Source organism: Triplophysa dalaica, chromosome 14, assembly GCF_015846415.1.
Source record: "Triplophysa dalaica isolate WHDGS20190420 chromosome 14, ASM1584641v1, whole genome shotgun sequence".
NCBI classification, from domain to species: domain Eukaryota; kingdom Metazoa; phylum Chordata; class Actinopteri; order Cypriniformes; family Nemacheilidae; genus Triplophysa; species Triplophysa dalaica.
This window is the reverse complement of record NC_079555.1, coordinates 14223284-14246420: the sequence shown is the minus strand read 5'-3', so window position 1 is coordinate 14246420 and position 23137 is coordinate 14223284. Positions and strand designations below refer to the sequence as shown.

General features: G+C 37.0%; 1 protein-coding gene across 5 annotated transcripts in view; it reads left to right on the top strand.

Moving 5' to 3' along the window:
- Nucleotides 1-23137, top strand: part of kcnj5 (potassium inwardly rectifying channel subfamily J member 5) — a 36056-nt gene that overhangs the window by 667 nt on the left and 12252 nt on the right. For 2 of the 5 annotated variants that reach the window (XM_056766534.1, XM_056766533.1), the window contains 2 exons: nt 19469-19551; nt 22246-23119. In XM_056766534.1, the coding sequence (XP_056622512.1) occupies nt 19489-19551; nt 22246-23119 (937 nt within the window). In that variant the 5' untranslated portion in view covers nt 19469-19488. Of the gene's footprint in view, nt 1-5687; nt 5994-19468; nt 19552-22242; nt 23120-23137 lie in introns of those variants that run through there. The other 3 variants (XM_056766530.1, XM_056766529.1, XM_056766531.1) reach the window with 2 other exon arrangements.

The following is a 23137-nucleotide window of genomic DNA, read 5'->3' as shown; positions in this document are numbered from 1 at the left end:
TGAAGAAATAAGTTTTGTGTACAGACGTTGGTATCTCATGATTCTGTCCGTCATGCTTCTCTATTCACTGATTGAGAAACATTCAAATTATTAAACACATTTTTCTTTCTTACATGTTTTGGTGCGTGTGAAGAGGAACACGTGTGCGCATGTGTTCACGTGTGGGTTCACCGCAGTGTTACAGGAAGACTGACCGTGGCATATGGGTACACGCTTCGAAGAAGCGAGAGAGGAAGTCTAGTTGTAAAGCTCCAGTAGTCGTGTAGAACAGTCAGAGGGAGTTGTATTGATTCTCTTTGATTCTTCGTTACAGGGATATTAGTCTTCTCGCCTGGGGCTGCAGCTCCAAACTGGTCGCATAGAGAGATTTTCCTGCGTGTAGCCTCTCTGGTCTTGTCACTTAAAGTCTCCAGATAACTCAACACACACTCTTGGATGCCAGGGCTGGGAATCAGGGAACAAAAGCGGCGAGGGCTCGATAAAGGGGAAGATAATGAATGGCAGTCCAATCGGAGCTGCAAATAGAGGGAATGTGTGAATTTTTCATAGTGTCTAACAGTTTGCCTCGAGCTTGCAAACTGCTGGCAAATATGAAGTGCTGTAAGGTTTCACGTTTAAATAGGCATGTTTGGAGAAATGTTTTACAGGCATGTTTGACACAAACGTGGAGGGGTGCAGGCTGACAACAGGAAAATGCAAAAGCTGTAGTCATGAATATGAATTACGTGTTAGGGCTGTTCAATGAATAATCGCAAAAAGTTTTGTTTAAATAATATATATCCATGCACTGTGCAGTTTGTTTTTTATTTATAAACACACATACATTTAGAAAATATTTGCATGCATATATATATATATATATATATATATATATATAATTTTTTTTATATTTTTCTTAAATATACACAAAATATAATATGAACAGCGCACAGACATATATTATTATAAACAAAACAAAAATTCTGGATGCGATTATTTATTGAACAACCCTATTACGGGTACACAGATAATTTAACGTGATCGTATACTGCTTGAATAGATATAGTGTTCCACTGGTCAGGTTAGTAGTAAAGTATTTGTTCTTTTTAGGTCAAAACCTACAGAGCAATCCAAATTTTATACAACACTAAGTGCACAGGGATTTGAAGGAGATCATTCTTGATAGATGAATGCCAATAAGAGTAGTTAAATCTATGTGTTGATCATTTATTTGATCATATCTGACACCGTAGTGTATGTCCCATGTTTGTCCCCAGGCCAATGGACACATGCATAGATGAGCAAACAAATGTCAGCTCACACATTCATTTGGCCATGCAGTCTTAAAAAAACAAAGACAAAACAAATTTGGCTTGCTAATGTGATCTCATGTAAACAAACTTAGCATATAAAAAGATGCAAGTATGATCGTCATTGGGTAACAAAACCATCAGAGTCCACCTGACCTTAGAACTAAATGTAAGACTTTTTGGGCTGGTTTTAACATTTTTAACATCTTATTAAAGTATGGAACATATATAGCACACATATGCACATTAGCTATACCACTGATGTATATAAATGACTGGATTGCACCTAGAACGCTAAACCAACGGCAGGAGGTGAAGGCTCAGGAAGCGATCATGCCGCCATCTTTGTATGCCCAACTGACAGAGAGCGGCATTGACTTGGTTAAAATGATGATCTAAAATAACCAGTTTTTTAGCTTATTAGGTGCGCTATAAGTTTTTAGTTCACATATGTATTTAAATGAATCGTTACTTATAATGTTTTTTGCAATGTTTACATTTATTTGTCCAGAATAGTGGATAATAGTGGATAATACAATTTATTTTAGATTTCAGAATAAGCACATTTGTCATATGTTGAGGTGTCTCCTGATATGAAATGTACGCTACTGTAATGAAAATGAATATATCTCACTCTAAAATGGGGAAATTCCCAACTTTAAATAATTTACCAATTACATGCTTAAGACATTTGCGTTGTAATAATGTACTGTGACACTTTAGAAATAGCACTAGTAACTTACTGTTTCATCATTTATATGTGATAATTACCTTTTGATTTAATAGAATGTTTGGGCATACCAACATGGCGGCCCGATAGCTTCAGTGTAATGATGTCATGAGCAATCCAGTCATTTATATAGATCAGTGATCAATAAACATAACACATACATAACATATGTATTTGACTATATGATTTTGGACAAAGCTTATTGATTGGTTGGAAAGTAGATCTACACAATATCATATAATATCACATACAATTTTCATAAACAGTATGATGTAAAAATGTGTCTGTCATTACAGTCCCTAATCACCATGACACATTTCATTTTATGGAGTGACCTTTAACCCCATTAACTTCATGAAAATTCCCTCATGAGCAAAAAATACAACATCTCAAAACAACACTTCCTCTATTGCCCCCTGCCAATTCTGTCACCTTGAGAAATAGAATTAATTAAATTATATATCATTGTGAATTATTTATGCTTAGTACATAAGCAAAGACAACCTTTCTTCAAAGGGAAAACAGATAGATTGGGCACACAGCAGGAGTACGGTCCTTTGAAGTCACGGTCCGGCATGAAAAATCCTTTTGTAGGGAAATTGTTGCAGAAAATCAGAATGATGTTAGACTTCACATTTGTGGTAAGTGCCTTTGAATCACTAGAGATTGAATCACATTGAAAGAAATTGATTTTGTAAGAAGTGAGCACAAAACTTGCAGAGGTGCTTGAAATGTAAGGATGTAAGAAAATTACGCCGTCGTCTGTTTCCAAATCGTGTTTTATGTTTGTATTATGTTAGTTAAGATCTAAGCAGCAAAGTTGTGGAGAGCACAATCTGTCTGTTTGTTTGTAAATAGATATAAATGAAGTCAAATACGTTTAGTTCTGTCATGTCAGCCGCAGTTTCAGAAGAAATCAATTTCCCTCTGCATTGATCTGTAGACTTTGAAAGTATCGTGTTTCTTGTGACTGAAAGGACAGGTGTGAGATTAAATCTTATTGCAGGACATTCATGCTATGTAGTATCATGCAAACTTTGCAATTTTTGTGTTGTGTTTTAATATTAATAGATCAACTTTTCAGAAATGTGCTCTGAATGAGCTTAGGAACATTTTGTCAATGAAGATTTGATCATTTATAACAGTATGCGGTTAAAGTTCGCTTTTATTTATTTTTTTGTTAATCATTTTTGTGCCTCAACTTAAAATATACAAAAAGTTTTTTAAAATAACATTAAGGCCAAAGTTTTACTTTTATATCACATTATATTATATTTAATTTTTTTCAACTTTTTTATTTTGAATAAACTACTATAACCTTGTCCGGTTGTTTTTGCCAACTTTGCTCCATCTTTGCCAACTTCCATATTATAAAAATTCTTTGCAATTGTTATATTGACAGTCTTATTTGAGTAATAAGTGAGTAAATGAGTGAGATAAAACAACTTGCATATAATTCACTCCCCCCCAAAAAAGAACATTCTTGCAAGATTTAGTTTAATTTGGAGGTTAATGTTAGTTGTTCATATGCGAAAAGTATCTGTTGTTACCAACAGCCGCACATGAAGCCATTACAGCATTTTAAGAGTTGCCATGGAAACATAATTTCTGGGTTTAAAGACTCATGTAATTACGATAATTCAGAAATGGCACAGCAACTGAATGTAGATCTTGTTTTTACACCCCAGCCTGACACCCGGCTCTATCCACTCAGATCTGTAGCGTATAGAGCTGACGCAAGCAATAAAACAGGGAGCTATACTGACACATCTTTACAACAAGCGATCGTAAAACAAATGCTCGGCTCCACACCATAACGGGGATGCAGTCCTTCACCTTCAACCCCATAAACACAGCAGGTCTTTCCGCTCGTGGGTGTGTGAGAGTTGTGAAACTGAGCAATAAAATCCAACACAACAAATAGTGAAAAGGGAAGGAGGAGGGCCTTGGTTAAATGTCAGATTTGTATCTGTAGATTATTTGTTTTTTATATTGACGTGCACACGCGCTGTCTCCACACTGTCACATTTTCACATGTTTGAGAAAAGATCGGAATCAAAGACGCATCAAACGTTTTTCAGGCAGAAAAACAACCACAAGCACTTTCCAAATTTAGCATGTATTGATTTATAGGGATAAATTGAGTAGTAAAACACAATCAAAAGCTCTCATGCTACTATAAATAAATAGGACAGCTTTGGCCGGCGACAAGGAAGGGCATTAAAGTCTTTACTAAAAGTGTGTGTGTGAGAATGTGCCCATCATTTTGAAGTCAAGGAGGTGATCAATTTCAGATCAATGAAGCGTTATACACTCTGGGCGCTCCTGCAACAGTAGAAATGTCACACTTTTTTCTGTCATGATTTGAAGTGTAGCGTCCTACCGCCAGGCCTCTGAAATTACTTGAAGATGCTTTACTACTTTCAGGGTTCCATTACCTGAAGAAATGGGACTTATGTACTAAGGAATAGTACAATATGTCTAGTGAAATCGCTTATATCAGGGGCTTTTATACTCTAAACAATGTGTTGAAACTTCTTGACCAGCCCTTTCATTTTGTTAACACACCTAGGAATGGACACTTTAGGTTGCAGAAGAAATGAATCATGGGACAACTATTGTGAACAAGGGACTTGGCAATATTTGCACAATTCGTGCTCATATGTCTCAAAAAAAAGTCGTGTTACTACTGACTACTGTTGTATAACCCCAAAAAACAAATGAATTTACTAAGTGCAACTGAGATCATGTATCATTGTCATATTACTGTGAATAATGTCAGTAATCTGACCTGCAAATTTCAATGTTCACTCTGCCTTTCTTCCGATTGCGTGCCTCAATACAGAAAAGAAATGAAATTTTAAGTGAATGATAAAACAAGAATTTTCTTTATAGCTGTTTTTTTGTGTATGTGCAGGACGGATTGAACATCATTGTGCGCACCTGCTTTTAAGGATTGTGTACTTAATTCACCTGAGCCCGCCATTTCCTGTTGTCTCACATTTAGATTGTTTTTCACATTCCCCAGAGATCAGATTCCATTATCACTGGATTATAAACGTTCCCAACAGAAGAGGATTTAGCGACGTCTGTTTTTGTTCTTTTATCGACAGAATTTGATGTAACGGGCTGTCGTGTCGGGGCAGAGATTCAAGACCTTCCGGAATGCTAATAAGGGCAGTTCAACGGCGCGCTCGCATTGGCACACCGGCGCTCCGAAGCCTCACGGTGTAAATCACTTGAGGGAGTTGACAGGCCATCTGATAAACACAGGAGAGAGTGTTGAGGAGCATGTTCTCTACTTAACGCAACCCACCCCCCACGAACACACACGTTCACATACACCATTCTGTAGTGTAGTACGTGTCATTGGACCAGGCACGTATGCATTCACAGACACCATGTAGAGAGTTTTTGAGTGGGTGCGATCGGGTCCCCATGTGAACTTCCTGCGGCATCACTTGTGTCGGTGTGGCACTGTGAGGAAGCTCGTTGTCATGGTGCCAGTGTTCCAAAGACAGGGCGGAGATGGGACGGCTTAGTTTCAGCCACTGCTATTCCTGTCACTGATAGGACAATCTCTCACGCACACTCCTTTCATTAAGCTAATTGTCCTTAGTGTGGACAGGATGTCTGCTTGAAGGCTCGGTGTCATTCAGAGCGATAGGGACACTCACGCGCACTTGCACGCCTGAGCACACACACGGGCAAGTGAACTACCGCTGGCAGTGAGCCGTGCTGGATGGAGTTCGTTCCAGGGGCATTTTAACTCATTTGCCCTGACTAACCTCAAAGTGTCATAACTGTTTCAGATATAGACAGCCAAGCCATCATCCTGCTCTCTCCGTTGTGCATGTGTACCCGCACACATACACATTAACAGTCACAGCGATGATGACATTGACGAAGAGCCTGAGCGCAGTGTCTGTTCCAATCGTCCAATAGAGGACTTCACAGAGAATTCAGCTTAAGAGGTTTGTTCAGCCAAAAATGTAATTTCTGTCATCATTTACTAGAAGTAGAAATTTTCAAGAATGTGAATGGAGACTGACTGTACAGTAGCTTTGTTTTCATCACCTTGGTGTTATGCAGATTTTGAAGTTTTGCATCAGATAAGTAAAATAGAAACACCAAATTTCAAACAGTTTTACATCGGATTTAAGGTGTTTTTTGTGAAAAAAGTTAGATACCCACTAACTAAGCATGTGTATCAGCTGATGGTCTCTTTCTGGTTGTGAGTCTTGTTTTATTCAAGGCAATAAAAGGCAACATTTATTTCTATAGCATGTTTAAAACAGTGACAGCTGACCAAAGTTCTGTACAATAAAACAATGGTTTACAGACACAATTACAGACACAAAATGAAATACAGTTCACATTCAATGATAAATGATTAAAAAGCTAAAGAGAAAAAGTACGTTTCAAGATGAGATTAAAATCTTCCGTTGACGGCCTGAAATAAACTGCTAGGTCATTCCACAATAGGGGGGCGACAATCGAAAAAGCATGATCTCCTTTAAGATTCAAACGCAATCGAGGCACAGAGAGAATCATATTATTAGAACCCAGTAACACTATAGGGCATTTCGTAAGGAAAAGGAGATCTGTAATATATTCAGGAGCTTGACCATGTAGTCGCTTATAAAAGAATAATAATACTTTAAAATTTGATGTGAAATTCAATTGGCAGCCAGTGTAATGATGCAAGAATTGGTAAAAAATGGTCCCTCTGTTTTGCACCAGTAAGGAACCTAACAGTGGCATTTTGAACCAGTTGCAAATGTGATAAAGAAATATTACACACACTAAAATACAGTAAGTTACAGTAGTCTATCCTAGAAGTGACAAAAGCATGAATCACAGTACCCAAGTCCTTAACCTCTAAAACAATTTTCAACTTCACAATAGATCTAAAAGGATAAAAACTTAATAAAAGTTTATTATTGCTTATCAAACTTTAATTTACTATCAAAAATCACTCCTTTGTATCTTACATGTGTTCTCAAATTATCAGACAAAGAACCTAACTGATTGTTAATCAGTGTAACAGATTCCGGTGGGCCAAAAACTACAACCTAAGATTTGGATTCAATAAGTGCAGAAAAATAAGTGACCAACCAGGATCTAACCTCAGTCAGACAATTCAGCAGAATATAAAATAAACCTGAGTTTCATCATCATAAAAATTATATGCTATGTTATACTTTAAAAAAGGCAACCCAGAGAAAGCTAATAAAGAGAGAATAACAACAGACCTAAGATAGAACCCTGGGGCACCCCGCAGTTGAACTGATTAGAGGATGAAGAACAATTTCCAATCTCCACTGAAAATGATCCGTCACAGAGGTAAGATTTGACCCAGTCTAAAACAGCATCCTGAAATCCTACACAATTTCTCAACCTTTCAAGTAAAATCGCATGGTCAATACTATCAAACGCCACACGTAGGTCTAAAATGACTAGTATGGAGGAACTTTCCTGAGTCTGCTGCTACTAGAAGATCATTTAGCACCTTTAACAATGCTGAATCTATACTATGATACCTCCTAAAACCTGATTGATACTTGTCCAACAGATTATTAGAATTAAAATACAGGTCAATTGGTGAAAATACACCTTCTCCAAGACTTTAGATAAAAAAGGAAGTTTGAAATGGGGCAGTATCTATCAAGGTTGTTAGGATCGAGGCTCGCCTTTTTTCTTAGAGGATTGACAACGGCATGTTTAAAAATGAAAGGAACAATGCCTTGGGATAGACTACAATTTAATATGGTTAGGAAAAAATATTCAATCGTCCCTAAAACCTCCAGGAGTAACCGAGGAGTCACAGCATCCACAGAACTGGAGGAGGAAAGATTCATCTTTTGTGAAACTTAATAAAGAAAGTGAGGGGAAACTTAGCCTAAATAAACGGACATGGATCCTTGATAAACTCACTTAAATCAGACTGCATAATTCTCGAACGAATAGAGCCGATTTATCCACAAAAAACGCAAAAAGTTGTAGGTGAGGCATCAAGATATAACAGCATGCAAGGATTTTAAACCTGATCAATAGTGTTCAACAAAATCTTTGCTTTTTGAGCATGTTTAGCAATCAGGTTGATCCTTCTTTCACTTTTTTTTACCCTTCCTCCACTCTTGTCTAGAAATTCTATTGGCATTATTGAGCCATGGTGTCACCCGAAGTTATAGTTTCTTAAGTGCTTGGCATATTCCAGGCAAATTGCACTTTCGTTCTGCTTTTGCGGTAAAACGAAGCTCAAAAACGTTGAGAGGCGGTATAGTGTTTTCGGTCTGGAGGAGGGGTTTACATGACGTGGGCTAAATAAAATGACGCGTTATTTCCCACAGACCAGGTGGCGCCCACAGACCGATGTTTACCGGCCAACACAAGCTTTCCTGTAGAGTTCTGTTTGATTTGCTGCGTCGAACTAGTGAAACAAATTGTCGTTTCGACCAGATTTTGTTCAAAATCAGGTCACAGACTTTTAGTTTTTGATTTCGAATGTAGTATGCTGAGCCCTTTAGTTTTAAAAGGAGCAACAAAATCCAGAATATTGATACTGTGAGTATTAAAATGAGAAATTTGCTCATCTGCAGACACATTCGAATAGAAAGTCATGTCAGAGCAAGCATCACTCAAAAACACATCTGCAAACAATCAGGCTGTTGAAGTGTTTAAACAATGAATTTTGTGATCACAAGGCATAGAGTTAACCAATTGAGTATCAAGAACAAAATTACACAAAACCGGTTTATGATCTGAGAGACAAAAGTCATCAATTTGTTAACAGGTCACTGAAATACCAAATGACTCAGTCTAGAAGGTGGCCCTTCTCATGCGTAGAGTTTGTACTCAGACAAAACCAGATTAAATTAATCAATAATTTGAAGAAACTCACTAACCAAGGAATGAGAAGGACAACACACATGAATGTTGAAATCCCCTACAATTAATAATTTGTCATCAACAGGAACCAGAGAATTTAAAACTCAGAAAATTCCTGTACAAACATCTTGTTGTAGTGGGGTGGGCGATAAATTAAAGCACAGGCGAAAGTATTTTCTATGCCCAACTTGAGCAGTTGGACTTCGAAGCTTCTAAAGTGGGCCATGGGTAGTGACTGGCACTTTAAACTGCTTCTAAAGATTGTTGCTACCCCTCCACCACGACCAGTTAACCTTGGAGAGCTGTTGATTACTAAGTTACCAATGCCACCGCTCAAGGAACTTGCTTGAAACGCACCTATTTTGCATTTGTTTGTTTTCTATTGTTGTGAATTTAGAAAATGTTGACATCATGTTTGGATAGAAACCTGACTTTTGTCTCTCATGTGTCCAGCAATATATCACTTAACAGATAGCGCAAAACTGTGCCATAAGTACCTACCCTTTATCCTTTGAGCACTACACGAGTACGAAACTAAATTGAGCTAAAATTGTGTTCAAAATAAGTGTTTATTCAGATTAATTAACCACATTTGCATTAATTATTTCTGTTCAATTGTAGATTTAAAGTATTTGGGATGTGACCGTTACAGTACAAGGTCATTATGATGCAAGGTATTAGTTAAGTTTTCTGTGTTTGGTGACATTGTGTTTTAAATTGAAATGAATTTGAGTAAAATAAACTTCTACTAATATTCCCTGCATAGTCCCACTGCATAGCAGTCACTAAACCCTGTCAATTTGAACACTCCCTCAGTATGACAAAGACTCTAAGGAGAAGCAAAAAGTCTTTGTCATTTACCAAAGTCTGGTTAGCACTTTTTGTTTTGATGACAAACAGAGAGAAGAGGAGTAGAGAGAGAAATGCATAAAACTGCAAACCCTGACTGCAGGACATGGATGAATGGACTGGTATCTGGTAGTAAACTGCATTGCTGCAGCACAAGCTCTGTTATTCCCTCACCACTCATCACTATCCCATGTGATCCCGTTGTTGGACATTATTGAGGTACTGCAGTGTGTTGACAAAACATGCCGCTTCTTCCCCAGACGTTGCTGGAAATGTCTTTTCTTTTCGAGGTGCTACCAGCTGGTTCTGTTTATTCACAGCCGTTGTAGTAGTCCTGCAGTCTGATGAGAAAACTGCAGGTGTTGCAAACTGCTTCCACGCTCACAACACTGATCTGCTGTGGGATGCAGTGATGTAATGTTGCATTCTATTTTAAGTCAGATGTGGGATATACCTAGTTGATATCTCTGACCTACGCTGTTTCTTTGCCTGATCATCCAACCTGTTCTCATGGGCTTATGTATGATTTACAAAGTGAAAACTTTGTGCAAATTACTAAATTTGTAAACTGTTCAGAGTATGGTTATTGGAAAAAATAAGACTTCAAATTTCATTCAGAATTTTTCTGTTGCACTTTTCACGATTTTGCATTGCTGCAAAGCAGCTTAATAAATATATAGAGCGAAGTTCATAGATGTTTTTATGGAAAATATAGAAAACACAGAATACATGTATTAGAATACACGGCTTCATTGCAACACAGTGACGAAACTTAAAGGTGCAGTTTTTGGATTTACAGCTCCCAATGTTGTATTATAGATTTGCAATAGATCGCTCAGTGCAACACGACGGCGGCCAACGCAAACCAAAAAGATGTCGTTCTCATGTTGACGTAGGAAAGAGATCATTCAGGCATTAGTAAGATTGTAGAAAGAGTGATGTCATATTTATTACTTAAAATAAAAAGTCAGGAGCTAGGACCTGTGCTTATATGATAAAGACTTTCCAGCAGAGACGCGTTGGAGAGAAAGATTGTCTTAAAATCAACCCTCGGTGAGGAGGTCGCTTTGAATCGGATACGTAAGTGAGTAACATTGTTTTTTCAGTTTGTTAGAACCAAGATATGTTGTTGTTTTTGTTTTACTATTAGCTGTGTGACGGAGCAGTTTTGAGCGTCATTGTTTATCTGGAACCGCCCGTCCAGATACTGGAGAGAGACAGCGAGAGCACGTTGGTCCTAAAGCTGTAGATAGAGCACGTTTTACTCTCTTACTCAATGATGAATAAATTTACACATAATCCGCGTGTCACAAATGCGTTCTGAACCGTAGCATACGATCCGTATGGATCTCGGTTCAACCGCGATCCGTTTCACCACTATACCGGGAGAGGAAACAAGCGTTTTAGAGTTGTTTGTCCGTTTAGGGCTACTGTACAAAACATGGCGGCGAATTCAATGTATGTAGGGCCGCTCTGTATGTAGATATAAACAACTTATTCTGAGGTATTAGAAACACAACGGTTCATTATGTAAGGTCTTTATACACCTCTGAAGAAATAGTTTTGCATATTTCTTGCAGAAATGCATTTATTGCATTTCTGTCAATAGATCATCCACAAAACGTATTGTTACTTTAAACGGACAGTTCACCAAAAAATAAAAATTCTGCCATCATTTATTCATTCCTCATGCGGTTCAAAACCTGTATGAGACTATTTATTCTGTAAAACACAAACTAAGTTATTTAGAGTAATGTATTGGTGGTTTTGTGTTTGTACAATGGGAGTCAATGGGAAACAATATTGTTTGGTAGCCAACATTCTTAAAGATATCTTCTTTTGTGTTCTGCAGAAGAAAGTAAGTCATGCAGGTTTGAAATGACAAGAGGATGAGAAATGATCAAATAATTGTCATATTTGGGTGAATTGTGCCGCCTGTGTTGGTAAGCACACAGGCTATATTAGTAACACTAACTGTAAAAACTAAGTGTCAACTTTGACTTTTTACATCTGTAAAAAACACTAAATCATCATTGCAGAGAATGCAAAATTTTAAAAATTCATGTGAATTAGCCATCTCATAAGATAGTTAAACCATAAATGATGTGATTTTGTTTGATGATCAGAAGATGATGTACTGGTGACACTGACATGACCATTGAAGGTCAACTCTGACAAATAACTCCCCTTGCAACAAAAAAGGACGGCTTTTACTTATCGGTGCTTTTTATTTGCTTACAAGTGATCCTTTATCACACATTTGTATCTCTAAGAGAGTCAGTCAGTTTATGTTATAAAATACCAGTGTCTTGGCTAAATCTGTGTAATAAACACTCTGACAGAGTTTGAATTTCCAGATTTTACTTTTGAATGGAACAGTATCAGGGTGCAGAAGAAACAAATCTTACAACAGAGGAATCCACCATTCAAAATATCTCATTGAAAGAGTAATTAGTATTGATACACGCCTGAACTGTCTTACAGGCAAGAGTTCAGCCTTCAATGAGTGTGAAAAGAAGCTGATGTTGATAAATGATACTGTTTTTCCCAGTGCATTTAAATCACTCAGCACAAGGGCATTATTTCACTCAGCACGAGTTCATCATTTCAGACACGTACAGATGTTTGCATGTTTGGCATAAACTCAACGCTTCATTCATGGATTGTTTTAACCCATATTTGGGTAAAATATAGAGAGAACAAATTGTTGATTTATGAATAAACCTATGCTGGGTTAAGAGCTGGGTAGTAACGGATTACATGTAATATGGATAACGTAATCAGATTCCAAAAGTCAAGTACTTGTTATTAGTGTAAACTACATTTTTAAGGACTAGGAATCAGACTGCAGTCACTTTTTAAGGATAACAAGATTACATATTATTCACAGAACGGCAGAGTAGGTTGTTTACAGTTCAGTGATTTTCCCTTAAAAAACGTTTTTTTCATGTAATAAACATACCTAGCACTTATATATGTTTGTGATTTTTTAAGCTTTTTCCAGCAGAGAGGGGAGGGGTTTGGAATCGCACAGAAATGCTAAATGGAGCCTCACTTAACATTTGATGGGTGGATGTATAGACACTAGGGGTTTGACGAGACAACTGTCCCACGAGATGTGACAAGACACAAGATTGTGTTCACAATATCAAGACAAGATTTTCAAACTATTTTTAAATAATCCCAAATGATGAAGTACATGAAAAGTAGTAGTTTATTCAACTGGAAATCACAAAATGCTAAATAGGTGCAGTGATGCTAAAAGTTTATCTTAAATTAATGTCATTTTACGTCTATTTTCCATTTTATGAAATATAATATGATTTAAAAGTGACAGGGCATCTTCAATAGAAATTTCACCATCAAACTCCATCCTGCTGATATCACGAGACCATGCGAATAAATCTTGTTATATTTTAATCTTGCGACACGAGATCTTGTAACACCTTTAATAGACACCCTTTATTTTTTAAGGAAACTCATGGGAAAACTATTCACTGTTACTATCAGTAAACACTAACAACAAGTTATATGAGTGTTAGTATTTGTCTTGAGGGTTTTGTTGGTGATAATGAATGGAATATTTTTCCTCGTTGTATCTGTCGAAATAGTACAAAATTATCCTGCTTCGATAAATGTAACATCAAATAAGATTTAAATCAAAAGTCATCTAAATGTAATCCAAAAATTGTCACTTACCAAAAATGTATAATCTAAGAGATTATGTTACTATCTACACATGTTGTTATGTAGTCTGTAATCAGTAACTGATTACAATTCATAAATAATCTACCCAGCTCTGACTGGGTTGTTGTTACCCAACCAACTCAGAATTTGTGGGTTAAATATCCCAGCATATGTTAATTTATAACCCATTAGTTCTGTCCATATTTTAATTACACTCTTACAAATAGAGGTACTTAAAAGGTTCTTCACAGCAATTCCACAGAAGAACCATTTTTTGTTCAGAAAAGAACCGTTCGGTCAAAGGTTCTTTAAAGAACAATCTCTTTCTTATATTTTTATAATCTGAAGAACCTTTTTCCTCCACTAAAAACTTTTTGTGAAAAAGAATGGTGTTTTTTGGATGTTAAAGGTTTCTGTGTGAAACTATTTAAAGGGTTCTTCTATGGCATTGTGAAGCAGCTTTATTTTTAAGAGTGCATGATATGAAAACAAACATTTTTTCGAAAGAGTTTCAAAGAAGTTGTGTCCACTGTGTTTTGCCTCCAAAATTATTGAATTAATTAATGTGTTGTCTTATTTTCCAGTCTAAAAAAAACGAAGACCCCTTAAATAGGCAGGATTAAATAATGGCATCAGAAATTTGCTTTCAGATATCTTGAAATATTTTTTTGCTAAATGTATGCTAACAACTAGAAAAATCGGTAAGACTTTAACCAATTGTTAACAAATAGCACATTATTGTAATGCATTAGCTAACATGAACTAACAATGAACAATACTTCTACAGAATGTATTAATATTATTAAGTTAATTTCAGCATTTACTAATACTTTTACTATTTACTAATAATATTTTACTTTATTAAAATCAAACGTTATCACAGTAACTTTAAGTTAATGCACAATGAACTAACATGAATAGCTGGATTGACATGAAAGTTAACAAGTATTAATAAACGCTGCAAAACTTAATTGTTCATTGTTGTAAAGTGTTACCGGAAATCGAATTTACGGATAAGAAAAATAACTGTAATTTACGATTCTTAAAACAAGTTAATGCCTTACAGTTTTCCTTATCAAACAAATTCATGTTGTTTTAAAAATATTTAAACATTATTTTACCCGTGGGAACCTAGAGCTTGTGTCCATTTTCTCTATGTATCCGCTTTACTAAACATCTGTTTCGAACGCAGACACCAAAAGCACAAAAAGCGTGTTAGACTAAAAGCTTGATAAGGAGCTTGTTACCTCCTCAGAACTGGCCGATAAGCAGGAGGGAACAGACTCTGCTCTGGCTCACCTCGCCGGCGTCAAGCCATCAAAGTCACATGGAGATACACATGGGGCCATGAGACCTCCGCGTTACAAAATGTGGAAATGGCAGAGGAGGGGACGTTGCGGAGGTCTGCTGTCTGTCTGTGATGTATTCATCATGTGCATCTGGGATGCGGGTCACGTCAGTGTGCCCTTTCGCTGCAGACCTGTCAGTCAATACTGTATTCCTGAGTGGATGGGGTCTCTGACGTGCCATCTGCGCGCGAGAGGGGCCGTGTAAATAGGGATGAATGATGTCAATGTGGAAGAGTGGAATTAGACAAATAAGAACTAGGGGCAAAAACGAGGACTGTTATCTGTCATGAGTACGGTATGAGTACTGCGAGTGATTTTCTAGTGTTCTAAAGTACAAATTGAACGTTGTTGCATTGTTGATTTTTTTTCTAGAGGAGTTCTTTCAAGGGTGCATTTATAAATCAGAGATCATTTGTTGGACAACCCAACGCCGGGTTGTGTGCCGATTATCTCTTTTGCCCCTGACAGTGATAACTGTTTTCCCTTGCATATGTGTGGGGTCATTACCAGGCATGGAAAGGAAAATATCCAGCAGAACGCTTTGGTCATTTACTCATCGGGTTCACCGGTTCACCTGATTACTCTACATTGATTTACTTTCCTAGCAGATCAATACTTATTTAAAGGGCTTTCGAAAAAAGTAAAGAGGGATTGTAAAATTTGTTCCTTAAATAGGCGGAATTCTCCCTCTCCCTCTCTCTCTCTCTCTCTCTCTCTCTCTCTCTCTCTCTCTCTCTCTCTCTCTCTCTCTCTCTCTCTCCTCTCTCCCTCTCCCTCTCCCTCTCCCTCTCCCTCTCCCTCTCCCTCTCCCTCTCCCTCTCCCTCTCCCTCTCCCTCTCCCTCTCCCTCTCCCTCTCCCTCTCTGGTTCTGACTATATTCTCTCCCAATCATTAACATTTACATTTAGCAGACACCTTTATCCAAAACGACTTACAGAGAGTTCAGGTAGCAATAAGCGATACGTCATACAGGAGCAATCATCATTTTTTAATTCAGATGAAAGTACTGCATCAGTCTTTGAAGATGATTTAACTAATAACTAAACAGCTTTCAGGACACTTACTCAATTAGGTGAAATGACTAGGATGACTTGCAGCTGGGCCGCTGGGGAACATGGGATTTTTCCACTGTCATTAGGCACCTTATGTAACTTATTAGCATAGACAAAGCTGCATGACATTACAGACAGGAGCACAGGTGCAGTGTGGGAGTGACCGGTTTCTGGAGCTGAATCATTGCTTAATGCACCATGTCAAAATGTCTGAAAATGAACCAACCAAAGTTCAGCCACATTCACAACAAAAACCCATTATTGGATACAAAAAAAGTAAAAGCTTGGCATTGTAAAACCTAGTGAGTTAATTATACTGTAGGGCAAACGTCTATATTAAACTCACGGACCCATTAAGCACACTTCCATCTTTGAGCTCAGATTATAAAAAGAAAAAATAATGCATTGTCCTACCTAATGTCTTAAACAATGGAGATTTTTGTTATTAAATGTAATTGTAGACCATCAGACTATTACACACTGAGATATGAGTGTCCATGTGTTCTCACTGACTGGTATCACCAATGAATATAGCACCTTAAATGTGTCGTTGTTTTACATTTAGACCTTTTTTAGGAGTAAATGTCACTTTTTACAGCGAAATTAAGAGATCATTGTTTCAAATGTTGTGTTTTAACCTGGACGATGCATGTGGGAAATAGTTACAATCAAATCAAAAGATTGTTCTGCACCATGTTGCAAAAACATAGTCAGCTCACTTGCTGTATAAGATTGTTTGCCACACTAATATATTACTTTTTTAATGTTTCAAGATTTTGTATTATTTTAAGGTGCGCTTAAAAGGTACACTGCTCTGAAAATCCCAGATCTTCAGTGTGATGTCAAAATGACAAAATATGATTTCATATGTATTATCAATATTAGTTGTTCCTATTTAATTATCTAAAAACTTAACACATGTTCTAGTATATTTATTTAGTAAAATCTTGTCCTTTAAATGTAAGTTAAGTTCCTATTAAGCTCAGTGTGTGCTCCATTTAAGCTCATTCACATTGAAAGTCTATGTAAATAATTCATAAACAGACTTTAAATATTCACTAATGGTTGTCACTAAGATCATCTTTATGACATTATTAATAAATTAATGATTTTATAAATTATTTCACAACATTAAGATGACAAAATCGAGATGGAACTAGTTTGTCCACAGAAAGTGTGGTCAAAGAGGGAACTATCAGAAATCTCATGTTATGTTTGTCCTAGAAAATATTAATTAAAGTTCAAATAAGATGTAATTAAGTTCATATCCATTTAATAAGAGGCTCCACCGTCATTGTACTGTAAACCCAGCTAGTCATGGTTTGTGATTTTCTACATAAAATTATATTATTTTAAAATAACTTTTTGTACTCACCTCGATATCTTGTGCACTAAAAATGTTTTATGTAGACATTATTTTAAGCTTCTATACATGAGGAAAACATCATACTTTTTCATCATTTACTCTCGCTTATGTCATTATAACACTTTATGACTTTCTACTTCTTTGGTAAAACACCAAAGAAGAAAGCTGGTAACCAGTCAGGGGGAGGTCAAGGGAACCAGTGCAGCACCGAAATATGTTATCTCTGCACCCCTCATTTGAATACTATTGTACTACTACCGTTGAGACTTTTTTTTTAATCTTCTGTCTTCCACAGAAGAAAGAGACAACATGAAGGTAAATTAATGATGACTGAATGTTTATTTTGGGGTGATTTTGGCCTAATCTACATTTAACCAGCATTGCAGGTATCCACTGCGGCCAGGACATCATATCCCAGAGTGCATTGCAATAAGCTCAGTAAAACCCATATAGTGTGAATGTCGGATAAAGTTTGAGAACGTTTATTCATTCAATTAAATACATTAAGTACCTAAAACTTAAACGTTGAACTCTTTACTCGATATTTGTGTTTGCTGCTGCATTTATTCCAATGCTTATTAGCGTCATATTGTTAGCTTAGCAGCATACTAACACCTAATTCTACTGTATTAAATTCAACTTCCCTGTACAGGAAATTATTTTTCATATTATTATAATTTCCCTATTTTATTCAATATATTGTAATGTATTAATAATATACTGTATTATTCTATAACTGTATTTTCAAATATATTAGATGATTTAATATAATGACAAAATTGTCCGTAGGGTGTGAGTGCGTGAGTGAATGAGTGAGTGTGTGTGCCCTGCGATGGGTTGGCACTCCATCCAGGGTGTATCCTGCCTTGATGCCCGATGACTCCTGAGATAGGCACAGGCTCCCCGTGACCCGAGGTAGTTCGGATAAGCGGTAGAAAATGGAATGGAATGGAATATAATGACAGTTAAAAGAAAATATATATTTTTTCGCGTTAAGGGAAAGCATCGAGTCTCAGATTAACTAACTTGGTTCTGGAACAAAGCCGACATGAATTAGTTTTTGGCCTATTTCACCAACACTAGACCAATCCCCTCTTTTTAGGCCCTAACTGCACACAATCCAGCTTTTGAGATTTGACAGGTGAACACTACAACTGTCAGAACGGAGACACTGAGCTGCCAAAGCGGTGAGGAGCACACAGCAGCACTCTTCCCGGTTGGCGTCACTCTCTGTGTGTAACCGAGAGACAGCAGCAGCTTTCATGGCATGATGGTGCTGACGCAGATATTCTTTGGGGAACGGGGAACAGCTGAGGCCGCCTGCATGTTTTAGGCGCAAATTAACAAACTCAATCCGCACAGACAGTCAGAAAGCCTCACATCTCCCCTGCGAGTTGTGATTTAATCCTTCAAGTAACCATCTCCAACGAAGGTACATGGGGCTGGCTTCCTCAAGCGTCCACGTGGCATTTAAAAGACCCCAGATTTAATGTGCAAGTCTGAGCAGTCAGGTTTACTTTATCGGTTTGCCTATTAGAGAGTCAGACAGCCATGGTTGAAGAGCTTCCCGGTGGTTTTTGACATGATTAATTTGTTTACTCACCTAATTGAGTGAGGTTGAGACATGGAGTGAGACATTAGCAGCTCAGATTAACCCTTATTTCCATCCACCTGGTTTGGTCTTATGAATATAACGGTGGTACAATCTTTCGATACATCATTATGACACAAATTCATATCCAAATGGTACTTGGCATTCATAAACCATTCACAAACAAAATATATGTAAATCAATCAGAGATCTGAGTTTATGCTATAGTATTTGCATTTCATGATGCACTTTTCCTGTTTTGTTATCAGTGCATGTAGAAAATGTTTAAATCAAATGCCTTTTTTGCCATGAAGGGGATAAGGTTAACCAATTGAGGCATGAACACACCCAATGGCAGAAATGTAAATCTGCATCTATACAGTACATGGAAAAGTATAGTGGTAAAATAGGTTGCAAACGGCAAATTATGTTGACTATAATAGATGTCTATTAAAGTTTTAAAAGGTGAAATGAGATGACACAATATTTCAAGAGTTACCAAACAGCTTGAGCAAGCATAAACATTTTTATATATTTACAATGCTTTTCAATTATATATCTTATTTTCTTGCAGTATTTATTTGTTCAATAGGAACACATTGTAATAATTACCATAATTTGATTTCTATTTTTCTAAAACCAGTTTTGTTTCTTTCTGTTCCAGGTTTGCAGTCGAAGCTGAGGATGGCAGGAGACTCTCGTGTCTACATGGACCACAACATGGAGATAGGAGTGACGCCAAAAGAGGTCAGCTGTCAATAACCTTTTAAAGCTCCTCACATGAAACATGCAGCTTTAGTGTTTCTGTTCAATGTAGCATACACTATAGATGACGTCTCGATGTTTTCATTTATTAAATGTAAAAAATGTCTAATGAAATACCCCATTTCAAAAGAAGCAGCTTTCCATTTCAAAATATGTTTTTCATTGTATGAAAGAAAGAATATTTTACTGCAGTGACCCTCAAATAAATAATATTGTTTCACCTCATAATATGAGAAGTAGAAACCTCATATACTGTAGCAGTACTTTTCTGTAATGATCATAGGCAAAGTATTCCAAAAACAAGCCAAAAAATAATGGGTATAAGGACTTCTTTGATTAAAATTTCGACTGCTATAAGGTCCAGTCATCTTTGATGGGGATCAGTTGTGCACTTTATTTTGCCAATTATTTTACGTTTGATCTTTTGCCATCTGTTACATCTAAATATCACAGCTCTCATAAACATATTGTCTTTGTCCAAGAAAATAAATGCAAATCCCTTAAGTGAGGAAAAATGTACAGCCAGCTGGTCATTACCACGAAATAATCCTTGACGGGTGATCAGGTTAAATTTCACTGGAGGCTTCTATTTTGTATTAATGATCAACTCATCATGTATTATCCCACTTATCGCATGGCTGATACCAAATAAATAAACACAAAATATTGATTTAAGTTTGTTTATTATTTCATAATGTGAGAACAAATAAACTAAGAATTGGAAACTAGAAGAATGTAGAAAACGTCTCCAGTTAAGCATTCATTAGATGAAGTATTGACTGCAGAATGTTGCATTAAGTAGTAAATGTAATTATTAGAGCTGCACGGATATATCGGCAAATAATCGATATCTGTTGATAAAAGCAATTTTTCACACTAGTGGCTATATGCCGATAGTTTAAGTACAGGCGATGATTAAGGGCCGATTTAAATGGAATGAATTTGTGCTCGGTTTTTGTTCAACTTTAAGAATCATCACTAGTTTGATTTTCAATAATTATATCCATTATATGAATAAATAACATAGAACAGTAAAGAAATATTAATTTAATCTTCAGAATAGGTATCGGCAAGATATCATTCCGAATATCCAGCTACTGGTGAAGAAAATTTGGATTGGTGAATCTCTAGTAATTATTATTTCATGTACGTCTGGAGACACAATTAATAATTGATCTCAGTTGTTGGGGCTTTTAATGGTGTTTTGCACAAAATCTGGCTTTATTAGACAGGAAAATGAGGGCCGCAGGTGTAAATGCAGCAGGAGGTCTCTGTGTCAATGAGCACTTTAAAGCTTTGTTCTAATTCACTGCCACTACCGTAGCGTGATCCCACATTTCAAATAACAACAACCTTTTACAAATGTAGAGACAATGTGCCAACACCTTCCTGTCTCATGGAGTGCACGGTGTATTAGAGTTGGTTAAGGGCAACGATTCTTATCTGGGCTTGCCAGTGTCATAAAGAGGAAGGAATGATTCGGAAGAAATATAGACAGGGATAACCTGAAAAACATTTGCATGTGCTGTATGTGCATGTCATCATCAAAGTGCAGCTATCCGAGCATTTCTTTTGAAAGTAACAGCATGGACGTACATCTGCTTGCTGCTGATGACATCCACGGCTGTCATTGCCTGGAAAAAGAGGTGAATGGGAGCTGCTGTTGATCTGCCTTGGAAAATATGCCCTGTGATTTTGATTCGATTAGACTGAGAAAACATGACATCCCATATGTATTCTGCTGGCTCTGTGTAACAGGCACAGTTTTGTCAAACACAGATGCTTAATATAGGCCTACAGGTTCAGACTTGCCAATATTGTAACCTGTTTCATCATCATTATTTTAATCAGTTCTATTATATGAATCTAATTTTTTTAAATAACTCCTTTTACCATAAAGGACATTGCATGAAACATGTGCCCTTTCAAGGATTTTGAGCATCCTGTCTGACAAATAAAGCTTTGTTTAAGATTTTTTATCTCTACAATTTGAACAGTTGTTTGTTCAACTTTAAAAAAATTGTTACAAGGTTGCCTTACAATTTTGAGTTAGTTCAAATGTTAGTTAACTCAACAGATTTGATGCAAACATTTTGTGTTGTTAGTTGAAGTAACTAAAAAATATTGCAAACAGGTAACTTTGTTTTAAGTTAAGGTGTAGCTTAATTATTAATATTTCAGTTAAATTAAAGAAATATAAATTTTCTGATGTAAGTTATTTAACACACAAAATTATGGCAACATAATTGACCTTTTCAACATTGTTACTTTCTTTAAACTCCAGCAAAATACAACAATGGGATTATCCTTGTCCATTAAATATTTTACTTTTGAAAGGATAATAACGTCTTTTTATGGAATATTTTATTGCTTTTTAATGGAAAATGTGATGGTAACATAATTAATGCATAAACACAAAAATAACAGGGTGAGGTTGAACATGTTTAAAAAAGTTTAACTTTTATTTCCATTTGTTTTGGGGAATGCTTAAAAATCATACTTGCAAATGTATCAAACTAACAGAGTTGACAAGCCAAAATAGTAAAAATAAAACAGAGAAATTAGTTAATATTTTTGTTAAAGTGTTAAGGAATGGATGAAGAACCCAGGTGGCACCCATTTTGTAGAATGATCCATAGAGTATTTTTTTCTTCTTCTTATATCTCCTAACAGCAGGTGAAGAAACTCCCCAAGCACATGAGAGAACCACAAATCCCTACAGATCGTACTCACCTCATCTCCGACCCCGTCAAAAAACCCCGTCAGCGTTATGTACAGAAAGATGGCAAGTGCAATGTTCATCACGGCAACGTTCAAGAGACATACCGGTATCTCAGCGACCTCTTCACAACACTTGTTGACCTGCGTTGGCGCCTCAGTTTCTTCATCTTCACTCTGGTCTATGTGATCAACTGGCTGTTCTTTGGGTTCCTGTGGTGGCTAATTGCGCTCATTAGAGGAGATCTTCTTCACTCCGATGAGAAGGGCTGGACCCCTTGTGTGGAAAACCTCAACAGTTTTGTTTCAGCGTTCCTGTTCTCTATCGAAACGGAGACCACCATTGGCTACGGCTACCGTGTCATCACAGAGAAATGTCCAGAAGGGATCATCCTCCTGCTGGTGCAAGCCATCCTGGGATCCATTGTGAACGCCATGATGGTGGGCTGCATGTTTGTAAAGATCTCACAGCCCAAGAACCGAGCGGAGACGCTGATGTTCTCCCACAAGGCTGTGATCTCCGTGAGGGACAACAAGATGTGCCTGATGTTCAGAGTGGGTGACCTACGTAATTCTCACATCGTGGAAGCGTCCATTCGCGCCAAACTCATTCGTTCCCAGCAGACCAAGGAGGGCGAGTTTATCCCGCTCAACCAGACGGACATCAACGTTGGGTTTGACACGGGAGACGATCGGCTCTTCCTGGTGTCACCCCTTATTATCTCGCATGAGATCAACGAGAAGAGTCCTTTCTGGGAGATGTCCCGGGCGCAGATCGAGAAAGAAGAATTCGAGATTGTAGTTATTTTGGAGGGCATGGTTGAAGCTACAGGTAAGATTTGCACAGTTT